General features: G+C 37.7%; 1 protein-coding gene across 5 annotated transcripts in view; it reads left to right on the plus strand.

The window, feature by feature from the left end:
- Positions 1-16857, plus strand: part of LOC107738499 (band 4.1-like protein 5) — a 52024-nt gene extending 35167 nt beyond the window's left edge. For 3 of the 5 annotated variants that reach the window (XM_016550249.1, XM_016550252.1, XM_016550250.1), the window contains exons 18-26: positions 1626-1717; positions 2428-2556; positions 2757-2821; positions 2965-3087; positions 5717-5798; positions 10924-11001; positions 11167-11226; positions 11718-11842; positions 15313-16857. In XM_016550249.1, the coding sequence (XP_016405735.1) occupies positions 1626-1717; positions 2428-2556; positions 2757-2821; positions 2965-3087; positions 5717-5798; positions 10924-11001; positions 11167-11226; positions 11718-11842; positions 15313-15379 (821 nt within the window). In that variant the 3' untranslated portion in view covers positions 15380-16857. Of the gene's footprint in view, positions 1-1625; positions 1718-2427; positions 2557-2756; positions 2822-2964; positions 3088-5496; positions 5680-5716; positions 5799-10923; positions 11002-11166; positions 11227-11717; positions 11843-15312 lie in introns of those variants that run through there. The other 2 variants (XM_016550251.1, XM_016550253.1) reach the window with 2 other exon arrangements.
- The last annotated feature ends 1684 nt before the right edge of the window (positions 16858-18541 follow it).

Genomic DNA, 18541 nt, shown 5'->3' on the forward strand with positions numbered 1-18541 from the left:
ACAATTATAAATGTTTCAAAAGCAAAATTGGGCATCCAAACAATTTTATAATATACATTATAAATGTGCTTTTGTAACCTGGCACAGAAAGAGTTTATAGTTTGAACTGGGTCAAAAGTAAACACTAATATTGTCTGCTTCCAGGATACTCCACTTCAAAATAATAATTAAAACAGTATTGGCCAATACCACCCCACATAACTGCCATTCACAAGTTTGGGACAGTAAAACATTTTTAAAGAAATTAAATAATTAATACTTTTATTTAGCAAGGAAGCTTTAAACTGATCAAAGATGACAAATAAGAACTATTCAGAATCCTGGAGAAAAAAGAAGTATCATGATTTTCACAATAATAATAGGCAGCACAACCTGATCACATTGATGATTAGAAATGTTTCTTGAGCACCAAATCAGCATATTAAATTAATTTCTGAAGGATCATGTGACACTGAAGACTGGAATGGACAATTCAGCTTTGACATCACAGGAATAAATTACATTTTAAAATGTATAAAATGATCTTGGTTTTACAAGAAAAGATAATCGTCTGTTGCGTTTACATCTTTACTCCTTTCACTTTCCAAGACTAAAATGAATGTTTGCAAGATGGATTCATTTGTATTCTTAATGAAAAGCACAACAACAATACAACAGTACAATGACAAACAAGCTTATATAATGTTTATTAATGAAAATTAATAAGACTAGTCATGGCACACACCACATGCTGTATTGTATATCAACTAATAAATTATAGAAAGTTTAGCAAACAAAAAAAAAGCATCTGTAGCTTAACGTCAGGTGTAAACAGCAAAGACAACAGGATTTTCAAAATGAAAACAAAAAGAAAATTGAAACTAAATTGGCTTTCTGTGACAGTGCTTGCATGTTTTATTGTCAGGAAAACAACATGCTCACCCTCTCTGGTTTGAGAAGCGGTCTTTTACTTTACTTTTACATTTCTCTTGAAAACCAAAGCCTCCACCCACCATCGTTTTCTCAGTATTTGTGTAATTTTTTCTGCGTGCACCTTCGCGCTCGTATACACCTGAAGCGCTCGTACTGAAAGTGCCTCTATCACTCTCTTCACGTGACCAGTGAAATCTGACTTTTGCTGCACTGTGCCGCATGCGGCTCTGCAGCGCGAACTTTCAGTTTACAACTGTAGCGTCTGTTGTCCAACTGAACTAAATGGTTTTTATTTCTATAAAAAAAGCAAAACAACAGTGGGGCAGTACCGCGGTGGCTAAGTAATCTATTCGGTGTGTGGCCGAACACCGGTAACACTGACTACCGCAGCAAGCCTATTACCAACCCTTTACTTTTGAATGGTAGTGTATATTGGGTATATAAATGTATATATTTAAATTCATTACCTCTTTCATATAAAATAAGAAAACAATTGTAACATCTACATGCTTTTATGAAACAAAGTACAACTTTTTTATTTATTATTTGATCATTGTCTGTACAGTTACAGTATTTTCACGCTCTGCCTTTCCATCGTGTGAACCGATTATCCCCAGAGTGAACATGGTTTAATCCCCACACATGCAGATGTGTTTCCATCTGTCTTGTCTGACCTCTCCTTGTTTAATGATGCTCACTGTTCTCATCCACAGAGGCTGCAGCTCGGCTCAAGCAACTAGAGATTGAAAACACTCCAGTGTCTGCTCCAGCCAGAACCAATGTCAACCTCAACATGAATAACCAGGTCAGTTCAGCCAACCGGAAGCCCTGCACACACTGAGAACAAAGCTTTTTGTAAATGGTGTTTTTGCAATATGTCCCCCCTCCACACACACTGCATCTTATTAAAGCTTGACATAGACTTTAAATACAAGGTGCAGAGATTGTGATGGCCACTGTGTCACTCCAACCTGAGGATGTACTTTAAATTTAATATTAATAGGGAAGATGATTACTCGTGCTATTACTGCAGTCATTGATCTCTGTATCTTTTCCAGCTCAGTGTCATGTAAGGTCTTTTCCCATAAAGAGCTGATGATTATTTGCTAACATGCTTTCAAGTTCAAGTTCAAGTTGAGCTTTATTGTCATTCCGCTACATGTGGGGACATACAGTGGAACGAAATGTTGTGCCTCACAGGACCACGGTGCTACTTAAATACAGGCATACAACAATGAAGTAAAACCTATACACAACTAGCCTACTGACTGATTTTGACTATAAATATACTATATATATATAAATGTTTACCTATACATAAATAAAAAAAAAATACAAACTATACGAATGCTTCACATAAACACTGTACCTATACACAACTAGCCTACTGACTGATTTTGACTATAAATATACTATATATATATAAATGTTTACCTATACATAGACTAAAAAGAATACAGACTATACGAATGCTTCACATAATACTGTACAATATGTCTTTGGTTTTTTGTGCAGGAGGAAGTGGTAAAAATAACAGAAAAAAGTTTGAATAGTGTGAGCAGCAGTCCTGTTCTGAACCAGCTCAAAGCTCAAGATGAACTCAAGAGCAACGTCCTGAAAGCTCAGGCAGAGGCAGCGCTCAAGGTATTCAGCAACTTGACAGTTGACTGTTCGTCTTCCTCAAAGGGAGGATTTGTGATTTAATGACTACATACATGGCTTACGACATCAACATGTTAATGTCAGGTATACTGAAGTGGGACAGGTAGACTGAAGGTATATGTCGGGTATACTGAAGTGCAAAGTGCTTGTATATGTTTGGAAAGGTTCATCTCTTTGTTTAGGATTGTAGAGATGAGCTTGGACTGGCTCCAGACAAGAACTGTAACCTACAGGAAGCAGCAGCCAGGTATGATATATTTGTGTCGTCTTGTAAAACTTGTGCACAGATAACATGGGCACAGATATTTGTTGTATGATAGTTATTAAAAATGATTATTTTTAGTAATGATGTGAATGATGGATAGCAATGCCTGTCTGACTCTTTATCAGATTGACGGGTCATGGGGGGCGTATGGGAAGCACAACCTCTCTGCCAGTGAGTGGGAGAGCGGAGCGCCAGGAGTCCTGGGACCTGCTAAAACAGCCCGGCCTGCTGCCCTGCTCTACCAGCATGTGAGACCACAGCACACAAAACCTAGTCCAAGTACACTGAGAAGATTGTACTACAAAGAAGCATTGCTTTGTTGTTTGAGTGTGTGGATTAAGACATAGTGGGGCCATGTGAGTGAGCCTGTGTGCCTGTAATCCTCCTGGGACAATGTCTGAGGCAGTGGAGCACAAGCAGGCAGGCAGAAACTGGGGCACACCCAGATTAAAGGGGCCACCTGGTCCTCCCATCAACAAGCCAGGACTTGTTTTATGTTTTCAAGATGTTTGATTGTTACAGTTAGAATTAAATCTGTTATATTATTTGGTTTAATCTTAAAATGAACAGGACAGGACAGATATGGCAGGATATTTCTCTCCAAACTTGTGGAAATGAGTTGCAATGAGTAAATTAAAGCCTTTTTGTTTCATTGAGACATTATAAATTTTACATTACTGTGATAATTTGATACAAAAATATATTGTTACAAAAGATTCAACCATGATAATAAGGAGAAATGTTTCTTGAGCACTAAAACAGCATATTAGAATGATTTCTGAAGGATCATGTGACACTGAAAACTGGAGTAATAGCTTCTGAAAATTCAGCTTTGCCATCACAGGAGTAATGGCTGCTGAAGATACACTTTGCACTTTTAAATAGGGTGACCTTGCGTGCTCTTTTTCTCAGACACGTCCTGGCCAGGATTTCTATATTGCCTAAAATATCCAGGTTTTGACTTTGTTTTCGTACTTGCTGAAGGTAGTAATTGAAAAAAGTAGTTTGACCAATAACATGCAGGCATTGTACATAATTGACCAATCGTGGCACATAAGAAGGTGGGATCTACAGAGAACAGGCAAAGCAATGCAAATACAAATACATATTAGGTGTGTTCGACTTAAAGCGGGGCTGCGTAGACCGATCTGTGTATGACATCAAAGTACCACGAGATCGATTCGAAAGCATAAGGAGTCGTCTGCCCTCTATAGCTCTCATGGTACTTTAATGGCATACACTGATCAGTCTGCGCAGCGAAAACGAAGCCAAAACCTGGATATTTTAGGCAATATAGAAATCCTGGCCAGGACGTCTCCGGGAAATAGGGCACATATGGTCATCCTATTTTAAATATTAAAATAAACAACAGTTTGAAATATTTCACATTCTTACTGTTTTTACTGTGTTTTTGGTCAAATAAATGCAGCCTTGGTAAGCATAACAAACTTCCTCCAAAACACTTTACTGACACCAGACTTTTGAACAGTAGTGTATGTTAATTAGAACTAGCAAGAATTTTCCCAAAGAGGTAGAACAAATGTGTGCACTTCTGTGTCCTAAAAGCTAGACCGAGATGCTGCAGTTGCTAATTTAAAATAAATTATAACTTATTTTCTTTTTCTAATTGAAAGCATTTCACAGATGATGTCCATAGACTGTACCTTGTATTGAACCCAGAACATTCCTTAATGTAGCCTGTGATTTAAAGCTTACTGTTGCCATCTAGTGGCAACCGTTGATATGTAGTTACAGATGGGTCATATGGCCGTGGTCTGCCTGGAAACATGTTCTTATGTAACCACATGTACTCATGCCACAGATTGACTGCATGATTAGCTGTGTACACTGGCCTGGAACCATTCAGCTCTGATAGTCACATTATAAAAGAAGCATGTGGAAAATGAGTGTCTTAGTATGGAAGATTTTTTTCCTCTGTCCAATGTCACATTTACAATTAGATGTCTGTAGAATCAAATAAACGTTATGTGACTGATAGTTAAAATTATATACAATATGAAAATTGGGTATTATGGAAAGGAGCCAGAGATTACATTATAATTCACTACTGATGCCTACATCAGATGCTCAATTTGTAGACACCAAAACTATGGGGTTGATTCACAGGGAAAACACACACTGGCAAAATCATCTGCCAAATGTGTAAAAATTGTCAGGACTCTCTGGAAGGCCGCTCTGCTCTGGTGGGAAGCCGTCCAAATGCGCGCGCACACACACACACACACACACAAACCCATAATCAACAGTAATCACAAAATGACCTTGAGTCATTTCCTCAAACACTTCATTAGAGGTGTTCATAAGGTTTCATTCAAGGGTGAACATTGTGATTTCCTGTGTGATTTCCTTTGAATGAACACTAATGAATAGCTTGAGAGGTGCTTTGAAATGCTCAAAGGTTTTCAATGTCTTTGTGTTCATTTCCAGTGCTCAAAATCAAAAGGGTTGGGTCTAGAGCTCTTCTCAGACATGCTTCATCACTATTGAAAAGACCTGAATATTCACAAACATTTTCATCCACAGCTACAGCCACCATTGTTTTATCATATATGGCAGCTTCAAGATTCACTCAGAAAAAAAGACTTGCAGGGCATTTGTTCATGAAAGTGCTCATTCTATTCATTGTCTGTCCTCAGCCTGGAAGAGAACGCAGATGACTTAATCTGCGTTTTGACTCTTCTCAGACATGCTTCATCACTACTGAAAAGACCTGAATATTCACAAACATTTTCATCCACAGCTACAGCCACCATTGTTTTATCATATATGGCAGCTTCAAGATTCACTCAGTAAAAAAAAAGACTTGCAAGGCATTTGTTCATGAAAGTGCTCATTCTATTCATTGTCTGTCCTCAGCCTGGAAGTGAACGCAGATGACTTAATCTCTTCTGTGCCGCCTCTGTCATCAGATCCAGTGAATGAAGCCCAGTCATCCAAGGTAACAGTGGCTTAATGTCATTCCAGCTGCTGGCACACTGTAACAAGAGTTCCGCAGCAGCTGTCAAAATACACCGTCATTTACTCACTCAACACTGAAACATGCTCTCTTTTAGAGGGAAAATAAATAAAGCAAAACATTACTTTTATTTTCTTTGCCTGTCAAACATTCATAACAGTGTGTTGAGGTTTTTCTGTTTACTCAGTGGTTCATCAGGATTGTCAATAGAGTGCTGGAGGGATGACAACCCATAGTTAAAATCCTCCTGGTTCCCTCGACAAAAAGCCAATAGGATTTTCCCCTTGGCTTTCGGATTATTGCAGAAAATAATGAAACATTTAAATAATAATCTGTGAGCAATAAAAGTTTATGGTATTTAAATGTTCATCATGGTAATCTTCACAGATGACCACAGCTTTTATGAGTTTTGAAGCCTAAATACAATCAACAAAAGTAAACAGCTAAAGTTAGGCTATAAACCGGCATCGTACAAGGTGCTTAAAATGCTTAAAGTACTTGAATTTGACTTTTTGTAATTTAAGTCCTATAAAACTCTTGAAAACAGCCATATTTATTAAAAGGTACTTGAAAAGTACTTGAATTTTTAAAAGGCAGTATATATGAAATTAGTGTTCATTTTTCTTTTCGATAAAAACAATAGTTTCGCGCAAAATTAACAATGCAGTGCAACTGATATAAATACAGAGCCATTTCTCCTGGCTTTCGGGAGCACACAAGATCTCGCGATATTAAACATGACAATGTTACTCATTGAGGTGAAAAACGGTCTCACGATATCAGTATAAAGTTGAGTTTGTGGTAAAACCTTGGACAGTGCTTGCATTATATTGTTCGGTCTTTTATTGCATGTGTTGTTTGTTTGGGTTTCCAGTCATGTGCATTTGGGAACGTGCTTTGTGTTGCACTGTAATCATTTACAAGCGTGGTGCACGTCTCCATCTCAGCAGCTCGGTCGACAAACTCTTCCTCTGCATATGCTGTGAGTTTGGGTTGCTTAACGTTCATCTGGGGAAACAGTGTGCGTTATCTCACTAGATTTGTCTGCTCCCATATTTTCTGCACCACATCCTGGTGAAGCCTCCATTCCCCTGGGTGCAGAAGATCCCTTGGCAGAGCATCCACTATCTGATTGCTTGATCCCGGGAGGTGAACTGACCTCAATGATCCTAGTCGAGGAAGAGACCAAGTGAGTATCTTGTGGGTGAGATGCAGGGACTTGAGGGACTTTGTTCCACCTTGATGGTTCAGGTGAAACACTGTTGAGGAGTTGTCGGACCGAATGAGGACATGACAGCCTGCCAGAACTGGCAAGAAATGCTGCAGGGCTAGGAAAACTGCATGCAACTCCAGGAGATTGATGTGGTCCCTGGACCGAGCTGGAGACCAATGGCCACAAACACCCCTGTGATTCCATGATGCCCCCCACCTGAAGAGGAAAGCAATGGTTGTGACCACCTCTTGACGAGAAGGAATGACCCCTAGGGGAACACCTGACATCAGAAACTCTTGACGATTCCACGGTGTCAATGCCTGGATACAACTGCATGAGACAACAATCAGCCGGTGAAGATGTCTGGCAGGGTTCAACTGCAAACTGTTGTTCCACCGCTGGAGAGGCCTGAGGTGAAGTAAGCCAAGTGGAATCACAGAAGTGGGTGGCGGTCAGCATCCCCAAGAGTTGTAACAATGTCTTGTACGGCAAGCTTGCACCCAGCTGGAAACGAGCAAGGATCTCCAGAATGCTGTCCACTCGGGAATGTGAGAGGGTGGCAGACATTATACATGTCTTTCACAGTGTCTTTCCAATGTAAGTAATTGTTTGCACTGGATTCAGACAACTCTTTGCCTCGTTTATGGCAAGACCTAGCCTCTGCACATGCTCCTAAAGCAGTCTCGATGCTTGTAAACCAATCTTCCTTTGTGACCGACTGAAGAACGTCGACTGCACGTAACATCCGAAACTGAAGAGTTTTCAGGAACATGTTTAGATGTCTCAAGTCTAGCTTCTGAACTAACTGGATCCCCTATCACTGTAGGGACAATCCTTGAAAATTTGGGGGGCCGCGTTAAAACTGCAGAGTATTCCCCTTGCTTATTGTAGTCCAAACCCATGGATCTACTGTCATCTCCCTCCAGTATTGCAGGTGTAGAATCGAAAAACGATCGACCACCGGCCCATTGACTTCAAGCTTTGGGGGTTGTGGACCCCCCTGGCATCTGCCGCTGATGAGGTCGAAACCTTGAGTGTCCTCAGTAGCATGGGGCCTCTGTAACCCCTGGGGTTGTGGAGTAGAATGCTGGTGGAATCATTGCTCTAGAATTGCAAAATGATGACGAGCCTGAATGCCTGGCAGGATTGCGCTGAGCCTGAGTCAATTGACAAATGGCCTCAAACAATGTTAACCTTTTTTCCAGAAGCTCTGGGACATTAGGACCAAACAGGTGGCCAGGAACAATTGGGAGGTCCCTTTTTACAATCCTCTGGCATTTTCGACTGGGCGAGCCACACTTGCCAGCGAGCTGCCAGAAGCATGGCTGTAAGAGTACACAGTTCATTGGTGGCATGGCCCATAGCCAGAAGAGTAGTTTGAAGGAATTGCGAAACTGAGGGGTCAACATTTGCCGATTCGAGTGTGCTAGTTGTGGCGAGGAGTAATTGACATATTGTGTTCTCTGCACTGGTTATATATGCAGTAGACTCGTATGCCTTTTTGAGTAACGAGTCTGTGCGACCGCACTGACTACTGGGGTAATGCACATTGCCTCACAGGGCCTCATCATGTGACACCACAAGGGCAGCAACAGGATGCTCTATTTCTGGATCACGGCTAACCCCAATGGTATCTGCATCCGCCATAGATGCCAGTGTACGGGCAGTTTTTGGCTGCCGTTTAGGTGCACTAGACCCTATAACGGAGTTTGAAAATTCTGCAACGAAATACTTGCATGGTGGCATAGCAAAGTTAGACCCAGCTGAAGACTGTCTAAAAAGACGTTGGACTGGGCTGGCTGCACTGGCAAAGTTATCCAGCCCTAAGTGAGCAACTGCCATTTGGAGTACAGCTAAGGTATCATCCGCAGAGGACGTAGTTAGTCCTGAGTGAATCGAATCCCTGCTGGAACCTTCTGCAGCTGAAAAAGCTGTATTCTCCTGGGGGGAAGATTGTGCAGCAACATCTGCCGCATTCAAGTGATCCTGGAAAAGCAAGTCAGACGCACTTGTAGAGAGCAAGTCAAAGTCAGCATGAGATGGAGGAAAAGAAGAACTAAAAGGTTCATCATCCATTCTTTTACTGGAACCCTCCTCATCTTCCTGTGTAATAGCTACAGGTGAGGTAGGAATGACAGACTGGAGCATCTGAAGAAGGTGTTTTATCTCTGACATCTCCAACGAAAGGACAGCAACTGTCTTAGAAAGAGAGCTTTATCTACCTCAGTAGTTCTCAATCTTTTTTGGTCGCGCCCCCCTTTAAACCTATAAAAAAATCTGGTACCCCCCCCCCTTCCCGAATCCCCATCCCACCTCAGACTACCAAATAATTTCACTAAACATTAAGAAAAATGAATGCTTTTTTAATTAAAAAAAACCTACAGGTAAAAAAACACCTGCATCACTTGAAACATTGAAAAATAGCATAGAGAGAATAACTGTTATTATTATTCTCGCTGTTATTTATTTATTTGTGGGTTTCATGCTGTCCGCTAAGGCATAGGACACACACAGGCTTTCCTCCTCACCAACGACATTAAACACCGTGTCTACACCAGACACAAGCGGCAAAATACATTAGAACCCATTATAATCAGTGACACTGTCTACACTGGATGCGGCGTGGCACGACAAAACCTGACATTAAACTGATGCCTTGTTCTATTTATGACGTACTGACACAAAGTTAAAATGATTTGCAACGGACGTCCTTTGGCTGTTTACTGTTTTATTTCTTTTCTTTTTCTGTGTACTTGTGCGCCCCACACTTTGAGAACCACTGATCTACCTACTCGTTCTGTGACGTTGCCTTCTTAGATGGGGGGTGGGGGCACCGTCAGCCGCAGATGCACCGTGTTTCCGAACTGAACAGTATCATACACCTCGAAGTGAATTAAATCTGAGTTGCGGAATCAAATTCTGCATATTGATTAATATTTCATTGTTCTGTTTTGTGATGTGATTGTGTTTGCTTTGCCCTGAGTACAGTGAAGTTGTTCATTCATCTGTGAAAGAAAAAAGGGTAGATACCGGAAAAAAAAATTACAAAAAAAAAAGGGGGGAGGGTGTTTTACTTACCTTTCGTTACTTGTTTTTTTTTATATCCAAACATTTGGTTTGTGTTTGCCATGTTACAGTAAAGTGTTAATTTTATATTCAACCTCTGGTCTCCTGTGTAAGTTTTATATCTTCCACCCCACTCCTTTCAAGTCTAAAACTGGTCCAGTGGATTGTATTTGCATTGGAGGACACAAGTGCTACATATTCATCAGTTTAAATGCTTCAGTTTGTTTTTATATATTATATTATATTATTAAAGAATTGAACTGTTCTGTGAGAGATTTTTTAAATTTTTAATAGAATTTCTTGGTGTAACAGCACTGTAGAAAAAATGTTTTCTCAGGTAACATAAAATGTGCATCATTTAGTTACATCAAGGGTCCGAATCAAATAGTCGAATCAAAAAGTTACACACTTTTTTGTGTGTGCGCTGTACAGGTCTGGTATAAAGAATGTTTTTGCTCAGGTGGCCGAAATGTCTGCCCAATAGAGAAAAGTTTTGCTTAGCAAAAAAAAAAAACTTTTGGAGGGAACATTGACTAGAATATCATAGACTTGAGGGTGGGTTCTTTGGACTTGGGCCACTTTGCATCCACCTCACAATGCCACATTTACTATTTACTTATATTTGTATCTATTTATATTGAATATTCCCTCTTTTGTCTCTTTTTTTTTTTTTTTCTTTCTTTTTTTATGTTTTCAAATAATTACAAAAGCATCACTTTTTGTGATGTCTTGCCAGAATTGACACATCCCGCAGGAAATGCAAATCTAGTCATTGAATGTGCTTTTGGTTGGCATGCGCTTTAGAGCATGTGGCTTTTTACAATGCAGGTCAAAGGTCAGGATTCTGAGCCGCTGACAGCCCCTCTGACTGATAACCTGATAGACTTCACAGACCCCATTCCTGTAGTAAGTTTAGCACTGCAGCTCACAATATGCTTGTAATGCTTATAGTAAGCAAAGGTTTACTGTTTGATTATGTAATTGACTGTTTGGAACAATAATGCCTATTTTCTTCAGGTGTTTCCACATCGTTGAAGTATTAATATTTTATTCAAATATTTGATTTGACAGGTGCCAGCTCCAAAACCCACAATCACTCCTCGTTGGATCATTCCAGCTTCAGCACCTATAGTGAGTTGACATCTAAAATCAAGGCCTTTTTTATGTTTTATCTAAAGATTTAACGTCATTTTGAATAATTTTTATGAAGATATTACATGAAAATGAAATTGAATAATGGATTGATTGAATATTCTGAATATGATGCATTTGGTAAGGTTTAAAAGTACCTCCAACTGACTGTAGCAATCACTGAGTTTTAGCTTTTTTCCTGGTGAGGACTCCAGACACAGATCTATGCATCATTGTAGAAGAACAGCAACTATCTAAGCATTTGTACATGGATGCCTGTTCATATTTCTCTGCAGCTCTGTAGATGCACTCTGTAGATTTATAGATTTAGAAGAAGCTTTCTTATTGCAGCTGATGATGTTGACTCAGATGACTCGCTATCAAGCCACATGTTCAATGGAGTGCACATTTTCATTACCCTCACTTCCTCTCACATTTCTAGTAGTTCATTTAGTGACTGACTGTCCCCCTGCTTCCTCTCTCACCTCTAGCAGTCTGGCACCTTTACTAACGGCCTCCTTGACTGTACAGCAAAGATGTCATCTCACCATCCTGAAGGGGCTGCTATTTCCCCACTCCCAAATCTCTCTCACACTCACAATGTGATTGCCACCAGGTTTGTTTCATCCCTGCTCCATTACCTTTCTCTGCTCTGTTGAGGACAGTTGTCCTATTACTTTCCTAAGCAATCAGATTTACCATTTTCAACTTGGTAGAGGATAAAACCAAGAGGAGTCATGCTGTAATTTCACCATTATGTGGATTACCGCAGCTCCCTATACTCAGAGTAAGCAGTTTGCGTTGGGCACCAAATCCCAGGGGGGGGCACCATCCCAGTTGCTCAAAAAAAAAAAAAACTTATATTAATATTAACATACATATACATGAATAAAAATATAAACATGAACATACATATACAATTTAAAGAATTGCATTTTACGGTGAATGCAGTAGGCTAAGCACACGTGACGCGCCATTCCCGCATCCGCGCGGGGGGGCACCATCCCAGTTGCTCAAAAAAAAAAAAAACTTTCGTTCTATATTAATATTAACATACATATACATGAATAAAAATATAAACATGAACATACATATACAATTTAAAGAATTGCATTTTACGGTGAATGCAGTAGGCTAAGCACACGTGACGCGCCATTCCCGCATCCGCGCCCGCCCTCGCCTCACCTCTTGTTTACGGCTGACTGCAAATGATCATAATTGATGGACAACTATGCCCGGAAAAAAGGCATCAGCAGTCCGGCGCCAAGAAAAGAAAAAGTTAAATAGCCCAAGATGAAGCCCCTATATCATTTTCATGTACGTTCATAATCCTGTGAAACTTTTTTGTCTGTTGACGTTAATAACGTGTTTTAATGTCAGTAATAATTTCACCACCACCAACGCATCTGCCTTAATATTCTCTCTTGAGTTTCCATGTTCCCTTACGAAAATTAACCGTGGTTTTACTACGAATAAAACAAAACAAAAAAATCATTGTTCTTGTAACCATGGTAACCACAAATTAACCATGGTTTTGTTACTTCAAATAATAATTAAAGTATTTAGCCTAATATTTTTTTTGTGGTAATAAAAATATACCTAAGCGAACAACAGCCTTTAAAATGACGTAAAATGGATTATATAAAAACAATGAGGCAATAATGATTGGTTAATTAATAATAATCCTATGATTTTATTGAGTAACTCTGTTAAAATACATAATGTAATACAAAATAAATAAACAATTTACAAATGCCTGCAAAGGGTGCCAAAGGCCTGGTAATTGCTGCTGCTACACTTACAGGACGATCAAATCCTTGTTTAATATTGACCAAACATTTAATTCAAATATCCACTTATTCTTTCATTTTTGGCCACCTTTTTGAGATAGAATTGCAACAGCCTCTATCATTTCTTCAACAAAAACATATGGACATCACAACCCTTACAAAAATTAACATGGTTTTATCGTAGTAAAACTGCTTAGTTTTCTTTTGTGTGATTTCTGAATGCTTGAGACTATAAAATCAATCAGATAACTGCATTAATAAAATCATAGCCGTAGGAGGCAACTGTTTTTTTTTTGTTTTTTTTTGTTAAAACTATGTTTTATTACACTGACTGCTCTTAATTTACTTTTTTATTTTTTTGTATATATTTTATTTTTTTAACTAATAGCTGTTTATGTAGAAGTGCACTCAGTAATTCTTCAGTGACTAATATCTTCTGCTTCATTTAATGCAGGGTCAATGCTGAAATTTGTTACAAAAGAGGATGAAGCGGTTTTTGATTTTTGATTTAATTTATTATTGTTTATTTTTTTAATATTTAATCTTTTAAAATGTTTTATTTAATATGTGTAATTTTAGTTTTTTGTTTTTTTGTTTTGTTTTTTTGCTATAGAACTACAATTGTACTTTGTAAATAATAAAGTTTAGTTACAATTGATTTAATTACTTTTATATTTTATTAAAGTTCTATTTTGACCCCTATAGTAGGTTTATTTTTTATTTTTTTACTTACAAATGCCTGCAAAGGGTGCCAAAGGCCTGGTAATTGCTGCTGCTACACTTACAGGACGATCAAATCCTTGTTTAATATTGACCAAACATTTAATTCAAATATCCACTTATTCTTTCATTTTTGGCCACCTTTTTGAGATAGAATTGCAACAGCCTCTATCATTTCTTCAACAAAAACATATGGACATCACAACCCTTACAAAAATTAACATGGTTTTATCGTAGTAAAACTGCTTAGTTTTCTTTTGTGTGATTTCTGAATGCTTGAGACTATAAAATCAATCAGATAACTGCATTAATAAAATCATAGCCGTAGGAGGCAACTGTTTTTTTTTTGTTTTTTTTTGTTAAAACTATGTTTTATTACACTGACTGCTCTTAATTTACTTTTTTATTTTTTTGTATATATTTTATTTTTTTAACTAATAGCTGTTTATGTAGAAGTGCACTCAGTAATTCTTCAGTGACTAATATCTTCTGCTTCATTTAATGCAGGGTCAATGCTGAAATTTGTTACAAAAGAGGATGAAGCGGTTTTTGATTTTTGATTTAATTTATTATTGTTTATTTTTTTAATATTTAATCTTTTAAAATGTTTTATTTAATATGTGTAATTTTAGTTTTTTGTTTTTTTGTTTTGTTTTTTTGCTATAGAACTACAATTGTACTTTGTAAATAATAAAGTTTAGTTACAATTGATTTAATTACTTTTATATTTTATTAAAGTTCTATTTTGACCCCTATAGTAGGTTTATTTTTTATTTTTTTACTTCCATAATATTTGGGGGAGGGGGCACAGCAATATAATTCTGCTTAGGGCACCCATTTGGCTAGCAGCGGCCCTGATTATGTGGGCGTGTTTCTCCACTGACAGCCACTCCAAAGTAGTAGTGTATTCAATTAAATATACTACCATTCAAAAGTTTGGGGTCATTAAGATATGTTTAATGCTTTTGAAAAGATTCTTATGCTCACCATGGATTTATTTGAGCAAAAATACAGTAAAAACAAGAATACGGTAAAATATTATTACATTATTAAATTAGCTGTTTTATGTTTTAATACATTTTAAAATGTAATTTATTCCTGTGTTGGCAAAGCTGAATATTCAGCAGCCATTATTCCAATCTTCATTGTCACATCCTTCCGAATATGCTGATGCTGTAGAAACATTTCTTATTATTACTGTAGAATTAAATTGTGCTACTTTTCATGATTCTTTGATGAATAGATGGTTCAAAAGAGCCGTATTTAAAATAGAAATCTTTTGTAACCTTATACATGTCTTTACTGTAATTTTGGATCAATTGAATGCATCCTTGCTGAATTAAAGTACTTTCTTTAAAAAAAATAAATAAATAAATAAAATCATACTGACCTCAAACATTTGAACAGTAGTGTTTTTTTACATGCAACATATAAATTGCAAAAAAAAAAAAAAGGTTTTAGTGCAGTGGAAATTGCTTTCAAACACTGAAGTTTATTTAATTAAATTTTTTTTTTAAGTTTGTTCTTAATTCAGCTTCTGATTGTAACTGACAACTGCTGAATTGATCTTTGACAGTATTGTGGCTCACCCAATCATGGACGACAACCACAAGCCCAAAGGTCTGCTGACCACTGAACTCTGAGAGCGACACCTTGAGCACATGCCCAACACCTGTCACAGGTCCGTCAAATGTTTTCCTACATTCCAGTCAAACACATTCCAGTGCCCTTACAATGCAGGCACAGACAACTGGACTCTGGGCATGCATGGGGTTGCAGTTTCATCTTCAAGAATGCTGGCTTTTGACAGATGGCATCCGCAAGCCCAGATCTCAACGCTGAGGACCAAGAATCACAAAGGGCTAACAGCAGGATCCAGTGTTTGGGGACCACCATTCCTTTTATAATTTTTATACCAGTTTTGAGTGACTCTATACAGGTGTAGCAGAAGCACATAAATGACCCAGTCATGTCGCGACGGGATGTTTGATCATCTAGAATGTTTGATCCACCCGCTGTCCACTTCCTGTTTAGATCTTCTCTGATTGGATGACTGTCAAAGAGCTTGTGAACCCTTGCATCACTGACTATTTTTAGAACTAGTAGTTTTTCCTACAGAAATTCTGTTTTCTTCTTTTTTTGCCTTTCTTTTACTCTGCTTTCTATATTCTTATGAAGTAGCTGCATTCATTATTACACTTGTAAGTTCTGTACTCTACACTGCACAGTTGTTAGAGCACTATTGTGTAGCATTGGGCAACTACAGTCATGAAGTCACTGAGCCAAGATTTGCTGTTTGAAACTTATCAATGCTGTTTTTATCCAAACAGTAGTTATGACCTGCCTTATTTTAATAGCTCATATAAGATTTTAAATGTACATGGACATATTACAACATAACATGTTACAGTGTAATTTGTCGTCATCTGTGTTTAATTGAAATATTTCACTGGGTGTTCTGTATAGTGTGTAAATGCAGTTCTTAAGTGTATTTCACTGTTTAAAAATGCTGTATGAGATATGTGAGATACAGGAGCAGCTGAGACCTCTGTCACCCACTGGCTTATACAATATCAAAACTGAGAAAGACTTGGACCATGCAAACAAACTAATATGCTATTTCCTGTGATGAAATGGACGGGGGGAAATCATTTGCAGTGTGTGTCAGTGGTTACCGCAAATGAGAGGCCTTTCATGGACCCTTCCTCCACTGCAAGCATGTGCTGCTGTTTTTCAGTACACTGAAAAGTGCGTAATTGGTATAATCACTGGATCTGAAATGTTTGGAGGTCAAATTTGAACTTTTTATAAAGTCAGTTCTTGTAAATAATTATACGTCAGATTTCTTAAAGTTGTTTGTATGGTCTACGTGTTCTGATTTGCTCTATACTCTCCTGTCTTTAGTGGAAGTGCTCAATCACAGAAGGCAGTTGTAGCAGGAATCCATTGATATGCTAATCATTTTGTTCTCCAAGTCTCACACTGTAGGCTTATTTACATATATTAATGATCTGTAGATGTCACAGCAGTGATCTGTTTATATCAATACACTGACTGTAAGCCTTGTCATTTTGTTTAATGTGATGTTCCACAAGTAAAAGATATTTTAACATTGTTATTGGACCCCTACTTTTTTAATAAATTGGAAATTTGTTACAGCTTGCCATTTACTTGTTAAAAAGAAACCACACTAAAAGAATGGATGGCCTACTTATAGTTTCTTAGTATAATTTTTTGCCTCTTAGTTCTATACTTAAAAGCTGATGATGATGATTTTAAAACTGTTCCAAATCTGTTTAGAATTTCATCTCATGTTGCTGATAATAATCAAATATGTGGATAAGCCTGTATTGCTTGTTTAAGCATAAAAGAGGGAATTTAATGAACTTCAGGAAATTCAACGAACCTAATGCACTTGACAATGTTTGTAGGTTTAAGACTAAACTGTAATGGATCTGGTCAGGCAGACGAAACCTTACACCAAGTTGTGCAGAGGAAAGAATTTCATTTAGACTACGTATACAAAAATATTCCCAATCCTAAATGGCAAAAGATTCCTTACTAGAATTCCTTACTCTGCAGTGACAAAATTGTGGTCATAACCTCACTCCTCTCTTTGCTTGACTGAACCTAGAAACGGTGCTGTCATTTCCTGGACTCGAAGCTGCCATAGACTCAGGTAAGGTTATTCTGTTTGTAAGTTTGTCATGATGTCTGTTGAAAGGTTTCTCCTGGCAGTGTGGCTTTAGTCTCCAGTGGAGCAGCAGGTGGAGCCAGAGCTCTTCATCACATGAGATGAACAGGATCAGATTTGAGTCCTCTAGCTCTAATGTAAAATCTAAACGTACGAATTTGTGGAACTCACACAAGATACTTTTTCAGTTTTTGTTGTTGTTGTTCACCTCATATTTAAGGAAATTTATTTGACAATAAATGTATTTAAAAAATGACATCATCAGAAACAAATGCAGATCACTGTTTAAAACTCGTGCTCCTTACGATTTCCAACCAAACTGTTTATTTACCGCATATTTATACTTATTTCAATCATATTATTTTACTTATAATATATATCACCATCAAAATATCATACAAGATGAAAGTGTTTGATTTTTTCACGGTCATAATTTGAAACTAGACTTAAATGCTTGTTGTTCAAAAAGACCCAAAAGAAAGTATATAGAACAATCTTAATACATATAGATAGACAATTTAAACATTTAGTGCCAAATAAATGTCATATGATTACTTACAGCAGACAAGTAAACGTATACACATCAATTCAAGGCACAAATGTAACCGGAAGAATTCAGTATAATTGCCTGATGTTATTGATGATGAATGAATCATTCATTCATTCATTCATTGCTTGTTTGTACAATACTTCTCGAAGCCCCGATAAGAATAACATTTTAGTTATTCTTATTAGCAGAACTGCTGCTAATGCTGTATTTCTCAGTCCAATTAATCATTGTTTTGGCAGTTCCCCCTGTAATTTAGATCGTGACCACAGAAGGCGCAAAATCTCACTTTTAATGGGGCTGCGCTTAAATGATGACATTTTATCTGGACGTGAACATTTGCGTCAATCCATCGGAAGTTACTAGGCAAGTTTCTCTCATTTTCGGCATTGGATAATAGCAGTCTGGGTATTTATTAAATAATACATATAAAAGTTGTGCGTACTTACGTAGTAGTACATTTGGAAATGAGCATGAAGCTCTTGTTCATATTGTCGTTAATGTTTTATCCTTCATTTTTCCCTAGTGTGAACTGCACAGTGTAAGTAACAGTGGTTCCCTCAC

Source organism: Sinocyclocheilus rhinocerous, unplaced genomic scaffold (assembly GCF_001515625.1).
Source record: "Sinocyclocheilus rhinocerous isolate Xijiao unplaced genomic scaffold, SAMN03320098_v1.1 scaffold1215, whole genome shotgun sequence".
In the NCBI taxonomy this organism is placed as follows: Eukaryota; Metazoa; Chordata; class Actinopteri; order Cypriniformes; family Cyprinidae; genus Sinocyclocheilus; species Sinocyclocheilus rhinocerous.